This window comes from Cajanus cajan, chromosome 6 (assembly GCF_000230855.2).
Source record: "Cajanus cajan strain Asha chromosome 6, NIPB_CcT2T_4, whole genome shotgun sequence".
In the NCBI taxonomy this organism is placed as follows: Eukaryota; Viridiplantae; Streptophyta; class Magnoliopsida; order Fabales; family Fabaceae; genus Cajanus; species Cajanus cajan.
In genome coordinates this window covers 20,840,110-20,865,513 of record NC_138522.1, presented here as the reverse complement: position 1 = coordinate 20,865,513, position 25,404 = coordinate 20,840,110, and the positions used below count along the sequence as shown (strand labels likewise).

The 25,404-nt window shown below is 28.9% G+C and overlaps 3 protein-coding genes across 3 annotated transcripts; 2 read left to right on the top strand and 1 right to left on the bottom strand.

The window, feature by feature from the left end:
- The first annotated feature begins 347 nt into the window (after window positions 1–347).
- On the top strand, window positions 348–2,362 carry LOC145958603 (uncharacterized). The gene is made up of 3 exons (XM_083076107.1): window positions 348–1,977; window positions 2,069–2,205; window positions 2,309–2,362. The coding sequence occupies exons 1-3, from the start codon at window positions 348–350 to the stop codon at window positions 2,360–2,362; spliced, it is 1,821 nt and encodes a 606-aa protein (XP_082932233.1).
- A 3,697-nt stretch (window positions 2,363–6,059) lies between these two features.
- On the top strand, window positions 6,060–18,298 carry LOC109811703 (endoglucanase 7). The gene is made up of 6 exons (XM_020375509.3): window positions 6,060–8,548; window positions 11,269–11,573; window positions 15,813–15,915; window positions 16,465–16,959; window positions 17,285–17,457; window positions 17,730–18,298. Exons 1-6 carry the CDS (start codon window positions 8,164–8,166, stop codon window positions 18,138–18,140), a joined length of 1,872 nt encoding a protein of 623 aa, XP_020231098.1. The 5' UTR covers window positions 6,060–8,163; the 3' UTR covers window positions 18,141–18,298.
- A 250-nt stretch (window positions 18,299–18,548) lies between these two features.
- On the bottom strand, window positions 18,549–20,349 carry LOC109811702 (uncharacterized). Its single transcript, XM_020375508.3, has one exon. It carries the CDS (start codon window positions 19,732–19,734, stop codon window positions 18,778–18,780), a length of 957 nt encoding a protein of 318 aa, XP_020231097.1. The 5' UTR covers window positions 19,735–20,349; the 3' UTR covers window positions 18,549–18,777.
- Window positions 20,350–25,404: the final 5,055 nt, after the last annotated feature.

Below are 25,404 nucleotides of genomic sequence, written 5' to 3'. Positions count from 1 at the left end.
GTATTTTTGTTAGTCAATTAGTTTTAAGTTTTTAAATTTGATAAAAGAAAATATTTTTTTAATTTTTTAAAATAGAAGGGTATAATGGTTAAAAAATGCAAAGACCAAAGTGGTTACCGAAAATGGTATCCCTTTTATATATTAGTATAGATGTGAATGATTATTAGAATATTTTGCAATATTTTTATATATAATATGCTTAGCCTAATTATATGTATATCAATATTAGGTTGTTTATATTTATTTTTATTATTATGTTAATTTATTAGTCATTGTTTTGAAGTTTGAAATATAATTTAATTAGATTGATATTATATTTTCAAAATTTTATATAGATATAATACATAATGACATCAAATGAAGAATTTCCTATAGGAAGACTAGAAGGTGCTCCAAGCGACGATATTGGATGGCATTTTGGAGTACCTATAGCAGGAAATCGCAACAATGTCCAATGTAAACTTTGTCAAAAGATAATAAGGGGTGGCACTACAAGATTGAAGCAACACATAACACATGATAAAGGTCAAGTAGCAGGTTGTCCAAGAGTCACGTCATTTGTTAGGGAGAATATGATGAAACTTCTCAAAGATAGAAAAGAAAAGAAAATTGACTTTAGAAAAAGAAAAGAAGAATTTGAATCTCGATTAAGAGAAGATGATGAAGAAGATAGTGACGAGGAGATGATGATAGCTTTGCAACAAAGCATTAGATCACAACGTGAGTGGGAAGATAGACAACGATTCAGACAACAAACAGAGGGATCTAATAACATCTATGAATCAGGTGGAAGCTCTCGCATGAGTGTTAGTCAAACTTCAAGAAAAGAAGATGCTACTTTTGCTTTAAGGTCTACAAATGTGGATCTTATGAGAAGTAAAAGTATGAAACAACCAAAAATAGGTGGGGGTCTTATGAAAACATTAAAGAAAAAGCTCGGAGAAGCGGTAAGCAAGTTTATAATTTATGAACGCTTACCTATGAATTTATCAAATTCTCCATGGTTGCATAATTTGATTATTGCAGCAGCTGAGGTAGGTCCATCATTTAAATGCCCTACACCTTATGAAGTTTCTGATGTGTATTTAGAAGCTGAATATAAAAGCATGCAAGAATGGATAAGCAAGTTGAAAACTACATGGAAGGAAAAAGGAGTAACAATAATGTGTGATGGTTGGACAGATAGTGTAAATCATACACATATTATGAATTTTCTAGTGTATTGTAGCAAGGGAACGATTTTCTTGAAATCTATTGATGCTTCTAATGTTGACAGTAGAAATACTGATTACTACTTTCAGTTATTGGATAAGGTTGTGGATGAAGTGGGAGAAGAATTTGTAATTCAAGTTGTTACAGATAATGAAAAAGCACTTAAAGCAGCTGGTCAAAAGTTGATGGAAAAGAGACAACATTTATATTGGACTGCATGTGCAACACATTGTTTGGATCTTTGTTTGGAGGATATAGGGAAAAAAAAGAATGTGCAAAAGTTATTAAGTGATGCAAAAGTAGTAACAACTTTTATCTACAATCACACATGGATTGTAAATCTCATGAAAAAATACACTGGAGGTAGAGAAATTGTTCGTCCTGGTGTTACCCGATTTGCAACACAATTCTTACAACTTCAAGCAATTGTGCAACAAAAGCAAGGCTTGAGGAACATGTTCAACTCAGAAGAATTTAGACGATCTAAATTTGGAAGAGACAAAAATGGATTGGCATTTGAAGCAAGACAAATTGTTATTGGCAATGATTTTTGGAGCAAGGCTAATGATATATTGAAGGTATTTGAGCCTTTAGTAAAAGTTTTGAGGCTAGTTGATGGTGATGAGAAACCAACAATGGGTTTTATATATGAGGCAATTGATCGAGCAAAACAATCAATTCAAAAAAGTTCTCGTTATTATTCTCAATACCAAGAAATAATTGACAAGCGTTGGAGATTCATGCATTCTGATCTTCATTCTGCTGGTATGTCATTGTAATTTTACGTTTATTATATAAAGCAATACATTAATACATACAATTATAGATACATATTGATTAACTATTTATTTTTTAGGGTATTTTCTTAATCCACAATTTCAATATGGAGTTGAACATGGATCTGATGTGTATCGAGAGACATTTGAAGGAACCAAAAAGGTCATTATGAAATTGGAGAGAAACATGGATGATCAAATTAAAGCTTTAAACTCGGTTAGTAATAAATAATTATATTTTGTTTTTTAAAATTATTGTTATATAACTATGTATTGATATATTATACAATATAATGTTATATAGTTGGTATTGTTTAAAGACATGGGTGAAACATTTGCTACACCTCAAGCTCAAAGAGCTTGGTCTAGAATGAATCCAGGTAAATATAGTTTCTTCCTTTCTCAATAAATAAATGTATTTTTTTTATAAATAATAACTTTTTTTTTCTTGATCTCTTAAAAAGCTGAATGGTGGTTGATGTTTGGTTCATGCTCTCCTGAACTTCAACGTGTGGCTATTAAAGTTTTAAGTCAAACAACTTCAGCCACAAATTGTGAAAGAAACTGGAGTACGTTTAGCTATATTCATACAAAGACAAGGAATAGGCTTAAGTACAAAAAGTTGCAAAAACTTGTCTTTACACATTACAACATGAAATTGAAAATGAGGCATCAAATGAGAAAAAGTCAAGAAGAAATTGAATCAAGTTTCAATCCAATTAATCTTGATTATATATTTCGAGAAGATGATCCATTATCTGCATGGATAGAAGAAAGAGAAAATCCACTTTTAGATGGAGTTCAAAATTCAGAGTGGTTGCCTCGAATTGATACAGATGATGAAGATGTGGAAGGTGGAGATAGTGATAATGATGGGGGTGACTTAAGCCCACCAAGTAATAATAGTGGTGATGATGGTGTTGATATTGATGGTGAAGAAAATGATGTTGAGGATGATGAGGATGAACAAAGACAAAATGATCCATATCAAGAGACTCCATATAATAGGCGTGACACAAATCTGGTAATTGATTTCACTACTTCTATGCCAGGTATGATTCCTCCTGATCGTTCATTTTCAGGTGATAATAGAAGAGACAATTCACAAGTTAGAAGAGGAAAAAATAAACAAAATGTGTCATGTCAAGATTCTTCATCTTCTCATATTGAACAAAGTTTTAGTGAATTCAATATTGATGATTCTTCATAAAGTAGTCAAGGGTACTATCCACCATTAGTTTATCAACATCCTTATTTTAATGCATACAATCAATATGGAAGTGACCAAGTTCCCTCATACCACCAACCATCAATGAATTATAATGGTATTTATTATCAACAACAAAGTGGTGGATTTTTTTATTATGTTTTTGGACAAGGAGCCACACAAGGGGATAGCCAAAGCGAGAGTGGAGGCTATGATCATCCTCGTCACTCTACTATGTGGTAATAAGTATCATGTGAGTTATAAATTTATTATATTTATAATTTTTCACTTGTGAAAAAAAGTTCATGCTTTTTATAGTTTTACAATATTAATAAAAATTTCATATTTTTTCCTTGTAGTGAAATGCATCTCTGAAGGGTGGCATTGCTTCTCAGATAATTGATGACAATGAAACTTGTGGGCAATCATATTACTTTATGTCAAGCCATGTCCTTTTTTCTTTCTTGTCTATTTAAAACTTGTATAAATGTGTGTACCTTTAAGTTTTTTATTTGTGTCAATGAGACAATTTGCTTTTGAGATATTATGACAAATATTATGTAAGAATTAATCTAACCACTATTGTGTTTCTCTTAATTTTAAATTAATTTTAAAATAAATTAAATTATTCATTAAAATAATAGAATGTTTTAAAAAAGGAATAAAAATGTATAAATTTTTAAAAATAAAACATATATCAATAATAACAATTTTTTTTATATTTAGTGCACATAATTAATAATTTCACACCGCAACAGCCGCAATCCGCATCGCAATACTCGCAATACCCGCAACCGCAGTAACTGCAACCGCGACCGCAACCGCGACCGCAACCGCAATTCGACCGTCTATGCACCTGAATGTGTAGTTCATACCTGTTTGACACCCTTGACCGCCTATGCACCTGAACATGTAGTTCATACCTATTCAGCACCTTTTGTCGTCTATGCACTAAAACATGTATTTTATACTTGTTCAACACTCTCGATCACCTATGCATCGAAATGTGTAGTTCGCTCTCGTTTGGCACCCTCGAACATCAAAGCACCCGAGCATGTATGCTCATGCTCGTTCGACATTCTCATATGCCATTACACCATGAGATTGGATATTCAAGTCATCCGACAACTAGAGATACTGAGCAGTTGCTCATTTTACATAAAGATAATTAGGGTAATTAAGCCTAATCATGATAGAACCCAGATTAAGGACGTGTTACCTAATTAACCTCTAATCAAGGCCTATTGGAATTTGAGTTCATCATGGTTAGTATAAATAGTATCTTATAACAAGGTACTATCCACAATATATTCACAATTATCAAAATCAAGTGAGTTGCTTACTTGAGCATCAAAGTATCTTTTACAAGTACATTCTCCTCACCATTATTAGAAGATCTGTTCAAAAAGTAAGGAGTAGAGAAGACATCATAGAAATAAAGTAAAAGCTATCCTCATATAGGTACGTGTAAAAATGAGAAAATAAATAAAAAATAAAAATAATATTTTAAAAATTAATATTATAATTTTTTAACTTTAAAGTTAGATTACATTTCCATTAAATACTATAATTAAAATCATTTGATTATAGTTATTTAATCTTTTTAAAGAGCGATGTGGAACAGAAACAGAAAATAGGAAATGAAAATACAAATAAAAGTGATATTTTATGAAGATATAAATAAACTAAAAAACAGTGCACATAAAAAATTGTTTTTTAAAGAGGAATTAGACTTTAAAAAAAATAAACAGATTTAAATAAATAGAATCAAATAATACAACACCATACTGAAAAAAAAAAATGAAAGTTTATCATGATTTCTGAGACTCGATTGAAACTGAAATTTTGATTATACCCAAAGACCGAAGCTCAGGCAAAATAATTGAGCCGGAAAAAAAGAATGGAGAAAATGGCACATGTATGCCAAGAACTTCTTTTAATTATAGAACAATAATAGATGGAATAATATGAAGCAAGTTATAAAATTATTTAATTTTAATAATTATATTTTCATTAATGTCTATAACCTTTCAACTTTTTTGTGAATTTTATAATTTATTTTATTTACTATTGTAATTTCATTAATACAAATAATGTGACATTTTAGAAATTTTAACTTTAAATATTATGTTAACTGTTAATAAATTTTATGACAATCTCTTAATTTATTTTTTAATAAAATAAAATACTTAGTTAAAATAAAAAATTGTCTTTCCGTTGAAAAAATCCATTTCAAAAAATATAAGACAAGAATTTATGTGACGTTGCCTCGTCCATTTATGACCCATGCAAACTACTGTAAAAAATAAAGAATTTCATTTTGGTAGCCAGGGTTACATACAACTGTATGGAAAAACGTGTTGAGTTGTGTTTTATTTAAATGTATAGTGAGTATGCACTGTGTGCATGTTTACTCTATCCATGTCGAGTTTGAAGGTAATATGTATATATAATCTAATGGTATAATTTGTTCATATATATTTATATTTTAATTTATTAGTATTATATATTTGTATCAGAATTAACAGTTACAATTTCATGTATTTTATAATTTCTTATTTGTATTATTGTTCAATAGTTGGGAATGATGTATAATGTATAAGTCTGAGAATAATATTTTTTTTATACTTAATTTTCACTCTTTATTATTATTTTTGTTGTATAAGTGTATTTGTGTCATCCCCAACAGAACGTTGCAATTAAACAACAAATAATGATATATAATTCTTTTCTATCTATCAAAATTATAAAAATAACAAAATATTTAAATATTTTATTATATAACAAATTTAACCTTATAATTTTATATATACTATCTCAACTTCATTAATTATTTAATACATTTTTTTAATTTTATTTGTCTACGTTTATATCATATCAAATAACTTATCCTGTTATTAGTCTTCTTTTCTAATTACGTGTATTCCTCTCTTATATTATACATTAATGAAGGATCTGGATTTCTTTTCTTTCTTTTTTTTTACGTATTTTTCTCCTATAATATATATTAGCATTATTTAGTATGAATATTTTTTTAATCAAACAAAATAAAATTGTTAGTTAAGTATAATGGGCTGTCAAATTACTTTTTTTTCCCTACAATAAAAGGACCTCATAATTTGTCTAATTTGATTAAGAATGGTATCACACTCAGGAATACTTTTCTCATTACTATGAATTTAATTTAATATCAATATACGATCTAATTCAATAATCATATTATGAAATTGATGATTGTACACAGAACCAATAAAAATATGTAATATAACACTTGTTTCTCCCTCATTTAGTAATATATTGTCTTTGATAAAGACAATTCTTGTTTGCAAAAAATCACATCTTTCATTTTTTTAAATAAGCTCCAATTCCTGTGATACCTTGTTAATAAAAAAATTACATTTCAATTTGCCTAATAGAGAAGGAATACATACATTTAAGAAATGTTTCATAACTTGCACAAAATCTGCTTGATACTCATCAACATTCAATGTTTTGTTAGCATTTAACTAATCTACAAGAGCAAATTTTGCACTATTTGACACTGCATCTGCATCTATTTGTTCATATTTTACATTTCATACCATTTCATTTCTTTTTTTCAAATACTTCACATATAGTCATAACCAAAAATTGAAATTGATCCTTCAATAATAATTTATTTAATTTAAAAATTAAATCCTTAAATGATTCACAATCAACATGTGTTTAAATTGGTGGAGAATTGTTACAATTTTTGAAAGTAATAAATTATTACATTTGTTGAATTTATTGTAAATTTAACTCACCATAATTTTCTAAAACCAAATCAAACACAATGTTAATAAGTATAAGACACATGTGCAATAACAACTTTGTTTTATATAATAGTAAAATAATAGTAAATTATTTTAATAACTTCTCGTAAAGTTTCATAAATTTCTTCCAATCTTTTTTTTTTAATCTTTATAATACTTTCTTTTAATTATTTTGAAATTATTATACCATATACTTTAAAAAGGGTTATTGTAAATATTATAAAAAATAAGACGAGCAGATGCAATTTCAAGTATTAATATAAGGAAGAGTTAATGTAATTTGCTATCAATTATAAAGATTAATTTGTGGTCATTCATATTTGTGGCGGCAAGTGATTTGTATGGTTCAAGCCATTATGATATCCGACTTAATTAAGATTGATTTATACTTTGAAATTGAACTCGATGTAATTTTAGAATGAATTTGAGTTATATTTTGAACTGTTGAACTTAATTTTATATATAATATTTTTTAAAAAATATATTTTTTTTTAATTATTGAACATCAATATTAAAAATTTATTAATATTTTTTATAACATCATATTACTTATAATAAAATAAATGTCGTAAATTATATCTTAATTTAAATTTTATATTTAGTTTATTTTATAATTTCATAATATATAATATTAAAATTAATATAGTAAAATAAAATTGAACTAAACCGGTCTTGTGCATATATTTTTAAGTCTTCTTCAAGTCGAATTTTTCCTTTAAAAAATGTTCCAAATAAAAATTCGAGTTTTAGTTTAATGAAAAATAACTCTTAATCATCCTAGGAGAACGTGTACGTTGGACCTTGGCAATGACATTATTGATATGATAAGAATTCTCTCCTTCGTTTACTTATTCAATTATTTTCTTAAATAATGAATACTTTAAATTCCAAAAAAGTCAGAACGAGCAAATTGGTGTAAAGAATGACTTAAAATGTTGTGTCTACATTGATGAAAAGAATATATATATATATATATATATATCTCTAGCCAATTCTCGAAGCCACAACTCTCTCTCTCTTCTCAAACATATTCATGTATTATATAAATTCCCATTCCCTAATTCACACCCACCCACCCACATCAACATTCATGCCATTTCTTGGTCAGTAATTTAATTTCCTTCTTCTATTGTTATATTTGTTCTTTTTGTGATCATCGTATACAATATCAAGCATGCATGCAAGAAACAATTGGGGAGGGTCCTTTGAAATGAGCACTAGTGAAGAGGTTTGTGGGTACGAGGGCAACAACCGGGACACAGAGTGGGATAGGGCAGCATTGCTTGGAAGGCAAGATCATTTGGATGAAACCCTACAAAGCTGGGTTCTGGAAAGGAGTGAGAAGAGTAAGAAGACAAAGTATGTGGACTTTGGGTGCATAGTGTGTAGCCACAAGGCTTTGAAATGGATCTTTGGTTCCATTTTCTTGGCTTTTTGTGTCATTGGTCTTCCCATCATCATCACCAAGTCCTTGCCCAAGCACCACCCTCCACCTACCCTACCAGATAATTACACCCTTGCCATCCACAAAGCACTCCTCTTCTTCAATGCTCAAAGATGTATGTATTACATCTCATCATCTCTTATATTTCTATCTACCTATATTCATTTTTGCAATATTCTTCTCATATTATGTGACTCTCTCTTCTGATAAATTCCTCCAAACATCATTTAAGAGAAAAAAACAGAAAAAAAAAATGAAATAGCATCTCTTTTAAGATAAAATTAACTTGTATATGTAAGTTATTTTTGGTGTTTTTAAATAAATTTTACCATAAACACTTTTAGGAAATAAAAATAAGAAAGAGAAATAAACTAAACTTTTTCATTGACTGAAAATAGCTTATGTGTCCAAAATTAAAATAAGTTTTTGAACAAATCAATATTAGAAAATTTGCACAAATTAGTTATATGCATAAACTAATTTTGCTATAGAAAAGTTTGTTTGAGTTTTCCTTTCTATTTTTACCCCTATAAATACTTATTGAAAAATTTATCCAAATTACTTTAAAAATTTTCTCATATTAAACTTTTTAAATATTTATTTTTAACTTATGTATAAACTAATTTTAGTTTATGTAAAGATTTATTTCATTTTTTCTAACCCTATTTTACTATCGCAGAAACTTATCTGGCCAACCTAATCTTAAATGATTGATAGACACAATAACTATAAGACTTAAGAAACATGTTTAAAAAAATGAATATGCACAGAATTAAGATAATAAATACACCTTATATATGTTTGTATTTTATTTTTCGAAAATGATAACATTATATATATAATATATTTAGTGCATATTTACTTCTTTGTAGCAAAACGAGCCATATTTCTTTATGCATCATCATACGTGTGCAGTTGAAATTATGAATAGTATATTATATTTGATGGTGAAATATGACTTTTTATTTAACATATGTTAATTAATAAAAATAATAATTCGTTATCTATATATATAAAAGTTAGGTGATAAAAAAATAGTGAATAAAATAAAATAAAAGTCAACATATAAAGCTATTCTTCTCAATATAGTATCTTTGTTTATAATTTATTTATGATAAAATGGAGAAACCCCTTGTAGTTTTACTAATGGACTGAAGCAGTTTTGTTTAACCTTTCCACTTGTACGTCAACTCATTCTAAGAGCTAGAGGTTCATTAAACTACTTGTTGATTAAGTGCATGTTTAGAATCCTTTTTTTTTAATAAATAAAATTCTCTAAAAAGTAAAAAAAAATAATCGATACAATTTTGAAAAAAAATGTTAAAAATAATCTCTAAGTGTCTTTTCACTACATGAATCAGTTGTTTTAGCTTTGTCATTATTTAGATTTGGATTAGTAAAAGTGGTCCACTGATATAGTTTTTGACTCATTCAAAAATATTATTTTCTACGGACGGCTTTTTCTGGCACAAATGTATGTCGCCAGTATTTGACTGCTTTCACTGATATATGACAAACAGGCAAAGTATAATTGCTGATTAAGAATTAAATTATATTTTTGATAAACTTTTCGCTATATATTTATATGTAAGAGAAAACAAATAAAATTATTGAATTCTTAATTTATAGGTTAAAGTTAATTTATGTGTCTTAATTTTTGGAAAATTAAAATAAAGATAGGAGCTGTGAGAATGTCATTTGTTTATTATAGATTTTATTTATAATAAAACATGTATAATTAAATATATTTAATTTATATGAATTAAGTTATATAAAATAAAATAATTATAAAATGCTATTTTTACTCGTGTTCGAAAATTGAAGAGTGATAGAAAATTAAAATATCGATAAGAATGTGTCAATAAAAACTAATTCTTCCAATATAATTTAAATTTTCACAAAAACATTATATTATAGTAATTTTAATTGTATTTTTTTACACTAATTTAAACGGCATTTTATTATGTTTTTAGTCTTTATAAAATAGTAAGTTTTGATTTTGGTTTCTATAATTTTTTTATTTTTTATTCATCTATTATTGGAATTATTATTTTTATTATTTTTATTTTTATATAATCATTTTTAACAACTTTTTATTTATTATAATGTTAAGTGACAATCTTAGGTGTTATTCACAATTATTAGTTATGTCATGTTAGTGTTTAATTTTTCTGATTTTTTTTTATAGAACCTCAAAATAAATATTATTTATTTATTTTAAAATGTTGTTAAAGATTAAAAATAGTAATTTTAAATTTTAAAAAGACAAAAATAGAAAAATATTTTATACAAATCAAAACAACAATTTGCTCATTTTACAAAAATAAAAAGTAATGTTTATAAATTTTGAAAAGATGACTTTTTTTATAAAGACTAAACTCAAAATTCACTCATTTTATTTGAATTAAAAACATATTTAAGCTTTGTCATATAATTCTTAATTAATTTTTAAGATTTTTTTAATAAAAATCAATCCTAAACAAACTAAATCGCAGCTCGCTTATCAAAACACTGATCACATTCTTAAACTAATTTGTCATGAAATATATAAATTATATTATTTTAAAATTTTTATAAATAAATATTTTTGAATATACAATAATCATGTTTTATATTTATAAAAAATAATTTACATTGTGATAGGTAAGATGTTAAGAAAAATCTTTAAAAATTGAAGAAGAGAGAAAATTTGAAGAATAAATATTTCTATGAAATGATTCTTATTTCTTTTAGCCTCTGAGCACATGACTTATTTGATCATTAAATAAAAAAGAAAGTGAGTGATCCTCACATATATAATTAAGTTGTAATTAAGTTGTGGTTGTGGTGGTGAAGCTGGGAGATTGCCCAAAAACAATGGCATTGCATGGAGAGGGAACTCAGGGTTAAATGATGGAAATGACAGTGATGTGAAAGGAGGACTTGTAGGAGGTTACTATGATGCTGGAGACAACACTAAGTACAACTTTCCCATGGCATTTTCCATCACAATGCTTAGTTGGAGTCTGCTTGAATATAAGCAAAAGTATGTTGCTGTTAATGAGTATGCACACACTCGAGAACTCATCAAGTGGGGCACTGATTACTTGCTCTTGACCTTCAACAATTCTGCCACCAAAATTAACAAAATTTATGCCCAGGTATACATATATATGCTAACCTCCTTCATTTTCATCATATGCATCCCTTTGCACAATTATTCTTCATCAACTTATACACATAATGCAAAAATCAAAATATCTTGTTGATTAAAAAAAATAAATTCAAAAAGTATGAGAGGGGTAGTTCTTCATGCATGAAAACTTCTAGGTGAGTCAGTAATCAGTTTAATTAGTGAAATTATTCATTCATTCTCATTTTATCTGGAGTACTGGTTTGAGAGAATATATATATAGACATGTTATCATGGAAGAAAGATCCACGTAATTTCTTTTGTTTTTTTTATTTTTTATTTTTATAAATGTTGACATTTTCTAAATATTTATTGGTCTTTGCAAAAATTCAAAGAATCTTATGACTTTTGTAACAAATGTACATATCTGTAAAGATTAACCATTAATTTAAAACAGTCATATATAATCGTGTGAAAAGTTAGCATTGTCTAATATATCAGTGAAGCAGTGAAAACTGAAAAGTCCCATATGTACAACTATAATTGATATAGTGAAGAGTGTGAGTTGTAAAAGATATGTGTGTATGATGGGACTTACGCCAAAGATTTTCATTGCAATTAGGAAGGGTGTTGTTCTAAGATAATCGATCTGCATCATAATTTGTGGTAGAGGCACAACCCCTACCAATATATGATTATCTAAATTATTAGTATTAACTAAATAGTTTAGTAAATATTTAATGTCTTAAATTTATATTTTGAAAAAATATTTTTAATATTAATGAGATTTTTACTCACCATTTATTGAATGAAAAATAAGTTTAATTAAGAGTACTGTTATAAAAAATAATTATTGAAAGATACAAAAATATTCATTGAATAAAAATAATTTTAATTATGAGTATTTCAAAAAAATAATTAGCATAAGAGGTAATTTAGATTATTTTAATAAAAATAATATTATTTTTATTGAGTCTTACAAAACAGATAATTTAGACTGAGGATTTGAGTCTTGTTAAAATGACCAAAGGAATAACATATGTAGAAACAAATACAAATGCATAAGTCAGCTAACTAGTTGAATAAAAATAAATTACAAAAAAAAAATGCTGTTATTTTTTAAACTTACTGAGTCATTAATTAATTTACTTATTAAACCATTCTCATTTTGTGTAGAGAGGGAATGGACTTGTTTCTAGTGAAGAAGGATCGCATTTGTACTTTGTATTTTTTGGTTTTTTTTTTTTTAAAGGTTGATATTTTATAAGTATTTATTACTCTGTACACGAAAAAACACTTATCTTTAAAGGAGAATGATCAAATTAAAAACACTTGCATTTGTAATAACATGCACAATAGTGTTCCCACATCAACTATTGTCGGGAAAATAGGTGTAAAGTCATAAAACTTGATTCATATATATCCACCATGTGTACAATATAATGTTTTCAAATCTGAAACTGTTTGAATTACAAGAATACTCTAAAATACAAAGAAACTCTGCATAAAATCGTCACAGTAGAATTCGTCAGTAAATCCAGCTACAATATAGCACTTTAATTCATATTTTGTCTAGTGAATACATATTTTTATCAACTAAATTATCATTAAAAAATGCAAAGCAATTCAAAATCGATACTTCTAAAACACCTCAAATATCTTGTGTTTTGTTATCAGGGAAGAATTGACATTTATGCTTTGTTAATATCTTGTGTGGTTTTCTTGGTCCTGAAGGTCGGTTTTTTCTAAATATTTATTATTCTATGCATTTATGACTTTGGTAACAAAGATATAATTAATAATGAAAAAAAATACTTATTTTTAAATGAGAATGATAGTTAAAAGTTTAAACTTACATTTGTAGTAGTTAGATTATGTGAAAAGTCTTACAATTAACTCGTATTAATTAGACATGTTGATCAATTTGGATTAACATAATGAATTCGATAATTCATACCAATTCAATTAAATTGATTTAGATTTTTTTAATAGTTGGGTCTAATCCAAATCAAACTAATAAAATTCAATCATGATTTGATTTGGATATTAGATTTTTATATTTTAAAGTTTAATAATTTAACTGTAATTGAATCAATAATAATAAAATAATATTTTTTTTATAACTTTAGTGAAATATATTAAGTACTATTAAAAAAATGTTAAAACATATGATAAATTAGTTGATAAACTCTTGTTTAAATAGGTTAAAATTAAAAGGTTCATATGCTAAGTCCCACATTAACATTTAAGGGATTACGTCATTTAAGTCTTACAATACATGTTTTATATATTAAAGTTCCACATGGGTGATGCAGATGAATGAAAATAATAAATTGTAGAATTCCATACTTTTTAAAAGAGTAAAATCCCATGGGCCATACACGTTAGAACATGTTTTTATCGTAAATTTAACTATTTTTTAAAATTTATTTATTAAATTCTTAATTTATTGATTAATGTTATCAAAGAGTTGGTTAAAATATTGGATTGGTGAATTATTGATGAAATTAATGAATTATTAATTAAATTATATGATTGATTTATATAAAATAATTTCTTTTAACCAGTATATTCTGCCCTTTTTTAAAGTTTTAAGCTCCTTAAACGTACAACTCCTATTGTATTTTCATGCTTATGTTTGCTTCTTCAATAAAGTAACTCTGTCGTAGTTCCTTAGGCCTCTCCATGCCACTGCAACTGAATTACCTGTTTTGTAGCATTTTTTATCTATCCAATGATTTGAACTGTTCTACCATTTGATTTTTGTCAAACCAGTTCAACCGGTCGAGTTTGATAACTCATTTGTATTTGTTTGTTTGTTTTTATTTTTTTCTCTATTTGAAGGTTGTTATTTTTGTAAATATTTGTAATTTTGTGAATGAAGATAAAGGATCTTAAATTTTTTTGAAGGAAATGTAGAATAATGATGAAAATTAAAACACCTATTTTCAAAAGAGAATGGTTAAGTTAAAACAGTTTGTAATAACAAACAAAATTGTGTGAAAAAGAATGTGTGGACCAATATCTAAGTAATGTAATGAGGAGTGAATTATAAAAAATAAGATTGTGTGATTAAATAGTATACCTATCTAGATAGGTTCAATGATAAATTATAAAGTCCCATAATCAAGGATAGTAATATATATATGGGTGTTCTTTTGATTGTATAACTAAATAACTAATTAGTTAGACTAAAGCTTTGATTTTAGTTTTGTTAATTTATATTTGAATAATTTATTGGGATTTAATTTATCAATGAATAGTAATGATTTGTGGTTTTATTGATGCAATTTCATTCTACAATTGTTTTAGAATATTTTGTAATTAGAGTCACTACTGTACCTTTATACATTCTTTTAGACATAAAAATAAAGCAAAAATTCACATTTATATTTATATATTTACTGGATTCTTATATTAATCAAATCAATATGAAACCATTGGCATAAATTAACGAAACTTTTTTTTACAATAAGATCCTTCTCCACATGTCTCATTATTTTTGCACTTTTACTTTCAAAAATCTTTTCCCAAAAATTTATACTTTATCAAAACCTAGTGAATACATATTTTTTTAATTAAATTATCAAAAAAAAAAACAAAAGAAAAATCACAAAATCATCCATAATCAATAGTTATAAAATCACTTAAATTTATAATTATAGTAGAATTTAACATGTACATATGAATATAAAAAAACAATTATTTCAAAATATCTAGATCAATTTGAATACAACGTAGTTTTGATGCATCTATATTATTAATTAAAGTGATAGATTTATTTTTATACATTATTAATCCTTTTATCTCTTAAATTTAAAAACACCTTTCAAATTTTCACACTTTTTAAATAGCTATTCAAAACTATTTTGAAGTCTCTTATTCATATTTAGTGTTATTTATTTTTATCATTTATATTTTTTTTATTTTTTAAATGACAGAAATGCTTTTTTGACACCAATCATTAAAAATAAAATGAAAAGTTAACCGCTGACCATTCAATGCGGCTCTTACATGAATCTAAAATTTTCTTGATAATTAGGACATGCATGTAAAATAAAATAATATATATATATATATATATATTTATTTATTTGTCCACTTTAAATTTCTCTATTTCTTTGATTTGGTGTAAGTCAACAAATGTTATGTAATGTTATTTGCGTTTCTTTATCAAAACAAGGGTACAAAGAAATTAAAAGCATATTTGATTGCATGTCACACAAATTTGGATGATGAGTGCAATAATGTGCATATTTGATATTAGGTTGGTGGTGGTCTAAACGATTCTAGCACACCAGATGACCACTACTGTTGGCAAAGGCCAGAAGACATGGACTATCCACGTCGCACTATATCCATATATCAAGGTACTCATACAGTTAGTTTTCAACTTATTATATTTAAAAAGTAAATTTAGTTAGATTTATTTTATTCAATAACTTAAATTATACACAAAATTTTAAGGATCTAACTATTAAATTAAATATTTTTAATATATAGATTAAATTTGTAAATTTTTTAAAAAATTAGAAAAATATTTGATACTCTATTTTATTAATTCAAATTAATGTATAAAATTCTTTTATGATTATCTGTCAATTTAAATTAATAGAATGATATATTAAATAATTTTTAAATTTTTAAAAAATTTGCATATTTGATCTACATATTAAAATATTTAATTCATCGATTGGATCATTAAAATTTTTAATATAAAATTTAAGTTATTAAATTAAGTAAATTTAAACTAATTTATTTTGAGGAATCCTTTTATATATATATATATATATATATATATATATATATATATATATTAATATTGAAAAGTTGGTTATATTTTGTTGTTGACTCTACAACATAATGATATTATTGTCTTCTTGTTTTAGGATATAAGACTTTAATTTTATCTCTAACAGGTTCCGATCTTGCGGGAGAAATGGCAGCAGCACTAGCATCAGCCTCTATAGTTTTCCAAGACGATGTTACCTACTCCCAAAAACTCATAAAGGGTGCCCAAACTGTGTTTGACTTTGCCAGAGATGGTGGCAAGAGGAAGCCCTATAGTCGTGGGGAGCCTTATATTGAACCCTTCTATAACTCCACTGGCTACTATGATGAGTTCATGTGGGGTGCTGCATGGTTGTATTATGCCACTGGGAATAGTACCTATCTTTCCTTGGCCACCAATCCCTCCATATTCAGGCATTCCAAGGCCTATTTCTTGACTCCTCAGTTTAGTGTTCTGAGTTGGGATAACAAGTTACCTGCTGCAATGCTGTTGTTGACACGACTCAGGATGTTTTTGAGCCCTGGCTACCCCTACGAGGACATGCTCATGATGTACCATAATATCACTAGTCTTACCATGTGCTCTTATCTTCATCATTATAAAGTCTTTAATAGGACTAAAGGTAATTAAGAGTCTGTTTGAATAAATTTCTCAGTAATATTTTTAAGAAAGAAGAAAAAATGAAATAAATTTCTTCATAAAATCTAAAATTAGCTTAAACATAAAGTAATTTGTAGAAACTCTTTCTTATTAGCTTTACCAAAATCTTATTTTTAACTTACACATATTCTGGTTTTAACTTATAAAAAAAGTTATTTCATTTTTTTTTTCTCTTACAAAAGTGATAAAAGAGTTTACCTAACCAAGATTCATTTTATTGCTTTTTCGATGAATTTCTAAATTGGATGTGACAAATCAACATTATGAGGTGCATGGAAATTTTGCAGGGGGGTTGATCCAATTGAACCGTGGACAACCTCAGTCTCTCCAATATGTAGCTAATGCTGCTTTCATGGCATCACTTTTTGCTGATTATATGCAAGTGATTGGTGCTCCTGGATGGTATTGTGGTTCTACTTACTTCTCAGCATCTGCTCTCAAGGCATTTGCAACCTCTCAGGTTCCATCTCCATTTTGATTCATTTACTTTGCTTTATTAGAAAGAATTAACTGCAAGGGCATGTTTGGTTTGAAAAAAAATATTGCTTTTGCTTTCACAAAGAATCACAAACATACTACATTATTATTGGAAACCAGATACACCATAAATTAGATGGAAATGAATGATCCTCTCTTGGTTGAACATTTCAAGCCTTTTTATTCTGTTTGAATCCAGCTTTCATATTAATTGCAAATATTTAACATGTATGTTTTCATGTTTCAATGGAACAGATCGATTACATCTTGGGTAAAAATCCCATGAAAATGAGCTACGTAGTGGGGTTTGGAAACAAATTTCCTAGGCATGTTCACCATCGTGGAGCATCCATACCAAATGATCACAAACATCACTCATGCACTGGGGGTTGGAACTGGCGTGACACTCCCAACCCAAATCCTAACACCATCACAGGAGCAATGGTTGGAGGACCAAATAGTTTCGACCAATTCCATGACTCAAGAAAAAATTACAACTTCACAAAGCCAACTTTGGCTGGAAATGCAGGACTAGTGGCTGCATTAATTTCCTTAACAAGCACCACAGGTAGTGGCATCGACAGGAACACCATTTTCTCAGCCATTCCACCACTCGGACCACAAAATCCACCTCCTCCACCACCTTGGAAACCAATCAAAACATGATATACTTAAAATCAACCAAACCTCTTCGATGTATTCATTCACATGTTATTCTTATTCTTTTCCCGATTTTCAACTTACTCCTTATGCATGTATATTCATAAACAACCTAGCCACTTGCATTGTACCCTCTTAAATATCATTTTAAATTATTATTGTCATTATAACCGTGTCCTTTGCAGAGCCATATGGTTAGTTAGTTGGCAGAAAGTATCGCACAAAAGGTTGCTGATAAATTTAAAGACAATACTTATTTACAGTTTTTTAAGTGAGGATGGGGCTGTTCTTCGATTACAACTGATATTTTACTTCGATAATATATGTAAATATATATTAATGAAACCTGTATTAATACTACGATAAAATTGTAATTTTGATTGAAAAATAATATTAACCTCATTTAAAAAATTTATCTAAGTTTTATCATAAAATTAAACCGCCAAACAATGCAAAGTTACAAATGTCAATCACATGCAGCATCTATATCCAACTATGAATTCATTTTTGAAAAGCAATTGAGACCCTTTATAATATTGGTTGCATTTGCATTGCATCCATTACAATCAAGAAAAAAAGATAGAACTAATTATCTTTACATTCTTGCTACTCTTTGCCCCCACTCCAGAATTATATTTATACATTATTCAAGCTTGTAGGCACAAAGCACTAGGCAAGACTCAACAGGAGCATAACTCAAGGTTGAATAATATCCACTGGCACAACTACCATCATCACTTTCACATCCCTCAACACCTCTCTCCTCTCTTTCATTCTCAGCCTCCACAGGTCCAGCCTTGAAAATGAACAGACCAGGCCCTGAGCCAGGCACACTAAACAACCAATCATGCACATCCCAATAGACTTGTACTGGTTGCTTGTTGACCATAACTGTTTGGTTCCCCCTAAACTTCCACTGCAAGTTCTTGACATGAATCAACACAATCCCATCAATGCTGATCCACATCTCAGGCTCTTTGTTCCCCGATGTTGAGCTCTCCACCACAATGTCATTCTCTTTTCTCTTCTCATCAAACCTGGCCCTGGTTGCAAAACTTTTCTTGGCGAACACGCTTTCTCTCTTGACCAACAAAAGTGCCTCCACAATGCTTGGCTTCATCTTCATTCTCTTGAAGGCCTTCTTCTTGTAATTGTGATCACCCAACAACAACACAACCTCTTCACCGGACACCATCGCCACGTAGTAGTCCCCGCTCGGCTCGGGGCTTCCGCCGGCGAATCTCGCCGACCGGAGGTCCCAATAAACCTCCACCTGGTGGCCGTCAACCTCAAAAGATTTGTACCCTTTTTTGTTCCAAAAGTACCATGGCTTCACGTCTATCTTGCAGGTGTAGCTTAACTCACCTTTTATGCTGTCAATCTTGAGGTTTAACGTGTGGCTCATGAGGTTTTTGCACCACAACACTGACACGTTCCTCCAATACGATGCAACGTTGGCTTGGTAGATGCATGTCACGGTGCTTTGAGCACTACTTTTGCTATGAAAAGGTAAAGGCTCCTCTGATATTCTCCCAAGGTAAGGTGATCCTTGGCTTGCGTTTGACACTGATTGTGATCTAAGGGAAAGGTGGAGAGCCATAATGCATGCTCCCTTAGGGATTCAAATTTCAAACCCCTTTTGCCATTCAACAACACAAATATTTATATACTATGTATGATTTCAACTTTTCATGTCCCTTTTTGTGTCTTTGAAGCTAGATTTTTTTTGGGTCTATCTTGGATGATGGAAAAACTGGGCCTCACCTTGTTGGTTTCAATGGGGATTGAATTGAATGGAATTAATTGGAGATACCTATTGACCAGTAATTGGAAAATTTTTTGATGACTCGAATGATTTGACAGCTACATGTGCCTTCAATTGTGTTGGTGATTTGAGAGGAAATTCATTTACCAGAAGATTTTTTTTTGGTGTTGAAAGAGTAATTGACACCAAAGTTTGTTTTCTCTTTGGAGAAAAAGGCTCCATCTAGAGGCTACAAATAGAGATGTAACCGAAAGTAAAGGAGAGAAAATAACCTCTTTATAAGTCTCAACAATTCTTTTACCTAATATATGACACCTCTCCAACTGTTGTTATAGGCAGAGGGAAAAAAGGAAGTTTAGTTATCATCATAGAAGACCAATTTATTTTTACTTTTATGTAGAGAGATTAAATGTTTATTAAATTAGGAAAATCAAAATTGTGAATTAAAAAAATAAGAAGACTAAAGTATAATTTAGTCAAATATTTAATATTGATAATATCTTATATTTACACCAACGGTAGTGGGATCTATTGGAAGGGAAGGGTTAGTCTTCCACAAGGAGTCAAAGGATTTTAATGATAAATACATGTAATATATTAAAAATATTGTTTATAATAAATAATTTGTAGTAATTTATAAGTTAGAAATTAACTTTTAATATAATTTTACATTTTTACTTCTTTACACACACAGGTCCCAAAAGAAAATAACAATTTACACGTTGCCATGTCATAATTTATCAATATTTAGTAACATGACATTTAAGGATAAAAATTAAAAAATTATATAAATGAAATTTAATGAAAAAAAAATGCTAATCATTTGTTAAAATATATATTATGACACCCTAATTAATGCATGTATACACTTTCATTATACACATTAATTAAAAATTGTTTTTCAAGGATAAAAAATATAAAAATAAAAAAAAACTCTTTCTATTTTCTTATAGATAGATAATGCTTATCTGAGTAAGCTATGTGGTAAAGCAGTTCCTATTCTAGAAACATGAAATCAAAATCAGCATACAAGCACCATTTGGTTAGGGTTATCCTTTCTTCCTCTTTTTATTTTATTTCCTTTCTTGATTCTTGAAGTTCTGTGAAGTCCTGAGCATTAAAGAACCCAAAATAGGGGGAAAGAGTGAGCAAAAGAGGAATCGAGTGGATGAGAGTGACATGCATCGTGGTGGCTTTGTGTTTGTGTGTTGTAGACCAAGATCTAGTAGTGGTGTGGGAATGTGGGTGAGGTTTGTTGGTTCCATCTTTTGGAGAAAAGATGGACACTAAGGGGGATTGAATAATGTATATCAAAAACTCGCATGTTTGTATGTACGGGAAATAGTATTTGTAATAGATGAAGAGTTAGAAAGACATAGTGTTTGTTATCATTAAAACTTATGAAAAATGAGAGATTTAAAATCATTTTTTGACTTAACACATCTCTATGAGCGATTTGGGGTTCCCACAACGGTTTCATATAAAAGAATATACTATTTTCCATAAGCAACATAATTGTTTTAAGTGTACCCATTTTCCTCATTAGTCATAAGATTAGGCTTCCTACCAAAATCTTTCAAAAAGCTTTTGTTTTGTCAATTAGGTTTCCATCTTTGATTAATTTTGTGGTGGTGGTGAGGGTGGTTTTATGCTTCTATTGCTTCTAGTTTGTCCAATTTTTGTAGTTTTATGTTCAAATCTGTTAATGGGTATGAGTCCTTTGGAGTCTAAATTTTCAAATTTGTTGAGTTTATCTATTTTGATTCTTTTATTGTAATTCATTCATGTGGGGTGTCCTAAGATCATGGATTTTCCCATATTTCTCAATTGGTTATGTTTCTTTGTTGGATGTTGTTGAATCCTGCCTAAATATATGTTTTAATAATGATAAACTCTTAGTTTCAAATTTTAATATAGAAGAATTCTCATGTGAAGTACTAATAATTTTTTTCAAGTGTTTCAAAATTATTTTTTCTAAGTATTCAAAAGTGTCTAAGCATAACAGATTAGAAGCTTCACAAGATATCATTCAATCTGCTTGAAGTTCCATTTAACACCAAGGCCTTGATTGTCTTAAGCAAGAAGATGAGTATATTGAGTCTTTGTTAAAATAGGTTCAAGATAAAATATTTCTTCTTAGAAGAAATGTCTTTGAAGACTTGGCTCAAAATATTTACACTTTGAACCATTTATCAGAAGGTTTCAGTTAAAACACAACTTCTCAGAAGACTTGTATTAAGGACTCTTCTTAGAAGGTTTGAAGAGAATGTATGCCCAGAAGTTATTATCATTTGAAGTAAAAGTTGATAGTACCATAAATGAAAAATACAATGAGGTTAGCCCTACTAAAAAACTAAGCAAGCCATAATAAATCTATTTTAGCAACTAAAAACAGAAAAACCAAGGCTATAATTTTGAAGCAAGCAAGATAACAGAGAGTGATCAAACCACAAGCTATCAAAGCTACAATCTTTACTTCATACTCTAATTATTTAGAAATCCCCACTTAAGTATTTGTATCAATCTTGTAATAGAAAAGTAAAGTATGAATCTTACTTAGTGGAAGCTCCAACTTAAGAGAACTTGTTATAATCTTAGTAGAGAGCTAGGATACAAAACCCATTTCTTTAAACAACCTTTCCTACTTAGATCTAAGTTGTAGAGGTGTAGTAAGAAAGAAAGTAATCACAATAGTGGTTGTGTAGTCTCATAACAGGTAGCTGTGAGGTTGGTTTCCTCAATGTTATTAAGTGTGAAATTTCAACAGGTGGCTAAATGTGTATCACTAACAATTGGTGGTTGTGTAGTGGTGTGATTGTATTAACAGGTGTTTGAGTTATTCTTGAATAACAGTTGATTGTAATAGTGAAAATCTCACAAGCTTTTGTGGAGACTAGATGTAGTCCAGGTTGGGGTGAACCAATATAAAACTGTGTGAAATCTCTCTAATTCTATCTCTTACTTGCTTCATTTACTTCACTACATGTTATATCATATTGTTGCATAATCTGTTGTGAAAAAAATATTGTTTAGACACTATTTTTAGAAGAATACTCTAAGTTTGAATACTTAGAAAGTTACCTTCTAAATGACAGATTTTCATAAAGAATTGGTTTTTAAAGAACACAACAATTCAACCCTCTCTCTTGTTGCCTAACATTCACTTTAATTGGCATTAGAGCTTGGTTTCTAAAAAACTGAGCACACTTTGTAGTGTAGGAGAAAAGATTTGAAGAAGTGATGGTTGTGCAATATCCAACAATGTTCATTCCAGAAGGAGCTTCAAAAAATAGACCACCAGGCTTTGATGGAAAATACTATTATTACTAGAAAGACAAAATGAAGCTATTCCTGGATTCACAAGATTTAGATATACTAAAAATAGTAGAAGAAGGACCATACATACCAAAGAAAACTTTGGATATAGGAGCCATTGTAGCAAAACTAAAGCAAGAGTGGGATGTTGATGAAACTTCAAGGTGTTTTCTTAATGCAAAATCAAAATTCTACCTCACTTGTGCACTAAGCAAAACAGAGTATGACAAAGTTAGGGAATGCACCACAGTGTAGGGGAGATGTAACTAGCTAAAGTCATATGAGATTTATTGGGCTTAGATGGGCCAAGATTTTATTTAGGCCATGACTTGGACTTCCACTTGCACAAGCAAGTAGTTTGGACATCCAAACCATGCTAGATAAGTTATCCAAGTAGTTAAGTTGTCACATGACTTTTGATAGTGACATTTCAACAACTTATATCAGTAATCATTAGTTTGTTAGTTGTAATGATTAGGTTAGATAGTTAAAGCTAAGTTAAGCTAACCTAGGTTATTTTTATAGGATTACCTTGACTTATTCCATAAGCTTCCATACATGTAACTAGAGTTGGTTAGCATGAGTACAAGATAACTAACCTTGGTTACATTTAACTAAGGTTAGTTTAACTTGCACCATAAGTCAACCAAACTCTATATAGTTTCCTGATGTACTTGGCCGAACCACTTTTGGATGATATATGAATAAACTTTTGAGTTTTTCTCTTCTAAAAGTCTTAGTTACCTTCCTTAGAGAAATCACTTTTTAAGATCTTTTATCAAGGAATTTCTTCTTATGACAAGATCTTCACCTCTTGTTTATCTTTATCCTAAAGGAAATGGCGGCATACATATTTCTCATATCCACCATCATTTTGGGTTTCTAGAACCTTATTTCATCCATGAAAGAAGATTGGGCACAACAAGGAGACTAGTGGAGGGAATCACCAACAATCTCTCCATCACTATATCAATGTTTAGGAAAGAGAAATTATGAGTTGATTGTTAGCGACTTGAGATGTATAAATGATAGTGATGCCTGATATCAATAACGTAGCAAGACTATTTATGTTATAAATTTAAATGCTCAGTTTGATGTTGATCTCCTAGTGGTTGTGGTTGAGGTATTAATATATGATTAGATGATTTCATAATGACTATATTTGAGGTGTTATCAAATGAAGTTATGGACAATGTTATGTTTAAACTATGAACTTGTAACTCTTGTGTGATACAATGTAATGTGCTTGTGTGTGAACCATGTGATGATCATGTAGTGTGAAGTCTAAGTGTAGGCTTAGTTGGGATAAAGTCTGAGTGTCATTGCCTAACAATGTTGTGAATGTGATATAAAGTGTGAACTTGTAATGATGGAATAAAATGATTTGTGCATGGAGTCTTGCATAACATGCATCATGAATATAAGTGTTTTGTGATGGGTATGATATGGAATACAATAACAAGGGAAAGTCCCTCTGTGAGCTTGAGGATTCATGACCTTTAGGATAATTAGGTTTGGGAGCCTCAATTTTTCCATTTTATGTGCATGGGGTGAAATATGGCCAACATTGTTGTCCTAACGCGCCCTAATGTATATTCTTCTATTGTAGAGTGTTGCAATGACTTGACCTTACATGTTCTTGTAGGGTACTTTATGTGTGTCTTCGAGCAAGGTGAAATGTTTTACTTGTCCACATGCATATATTTTAGTGAAGTTTGTGTCCATTGCATTTGTGTGAATCATGACTTATTAATAAGTTGAGACATTCCTAAGTCTTCTTGGTTGTTTATGTTGTTTTTATATATGATTTTGTCATATCTTGTTTGTGTGTGACTATTTGACTACAACTTACACCAGTAACAAGAGTGAGATGTTTCTCACTTCATTTGTTTTTGGTGTCTTTATATGTGTTTCATAGGTAAGGTGACCATTTTGATGATGATGTAGAAGGAGAGGCTTAGCCCTTAGGCCTTGTGATGGTTGAGCTTTTATAGGATCTAACATCGGGGTTTTAGTTAGGATTTCATGTTTTGTTGGTTCTATCATGTGTAGGACTTGTGTTAGTTCCTTGAGTTGTAATGACTTGTTTATTTTTTCCTTAGTTAAGAGTTATGATTTTAAATATATATAATACATTTATCCAAGGGTTTTGCAAAATGTTTATTTTTTCATTAAAATTTATTTCAAACT

Coding starts and splice junctions, on each gene's coding strand:
- LOC145958603 (XM_083076107.1), top strand. CDS start 348: ATGACATCAAATGAAGAATTTCCTATAGGAAGACTAGAAGGTGCTCCA. Junction 1,978..2,068: donor TTCTGATCTTCATTCTGCTG/GTATGTCATTGT, acceptor TTTATTTTTTAG/GGTATTTTCTTAATCCACAA. Junction 2,206..2,308: donor AAATTAAAGCTTTAAACTCG/GTTAGTAATAAA, acceptor TATTGTTTAAAG/ACATGGGTGAAACATTTGCT.
- LOC109811703 (XM_020375509.3), top strand. CDS start 8,164: ATGCATGCAAGAAACAATTGGGGAGGGTCCTTTGAAATGAGCACTAGT. Junction 15,916..16,464: donor CACTATATCCATATATCAAG/GTACTCATACAG, acceptor TATCTCTAACAG/GTTCCGATCTTGCGGGAGAA. Junction 16,960..17,284: donor AGTCTTTAATAGGACTAAAG/GTAATTAAGAGT, acceptor GAAATTTTGCAG/GGGGGTTGATCCAATTGAAC.
- LOC109811702 (XM_020375508.3), bottom strand. CDS start 19,734: ATGGCTCTCCACCTTTCCCTTAGATCACAATCAGTGTCAAACGCAAGC.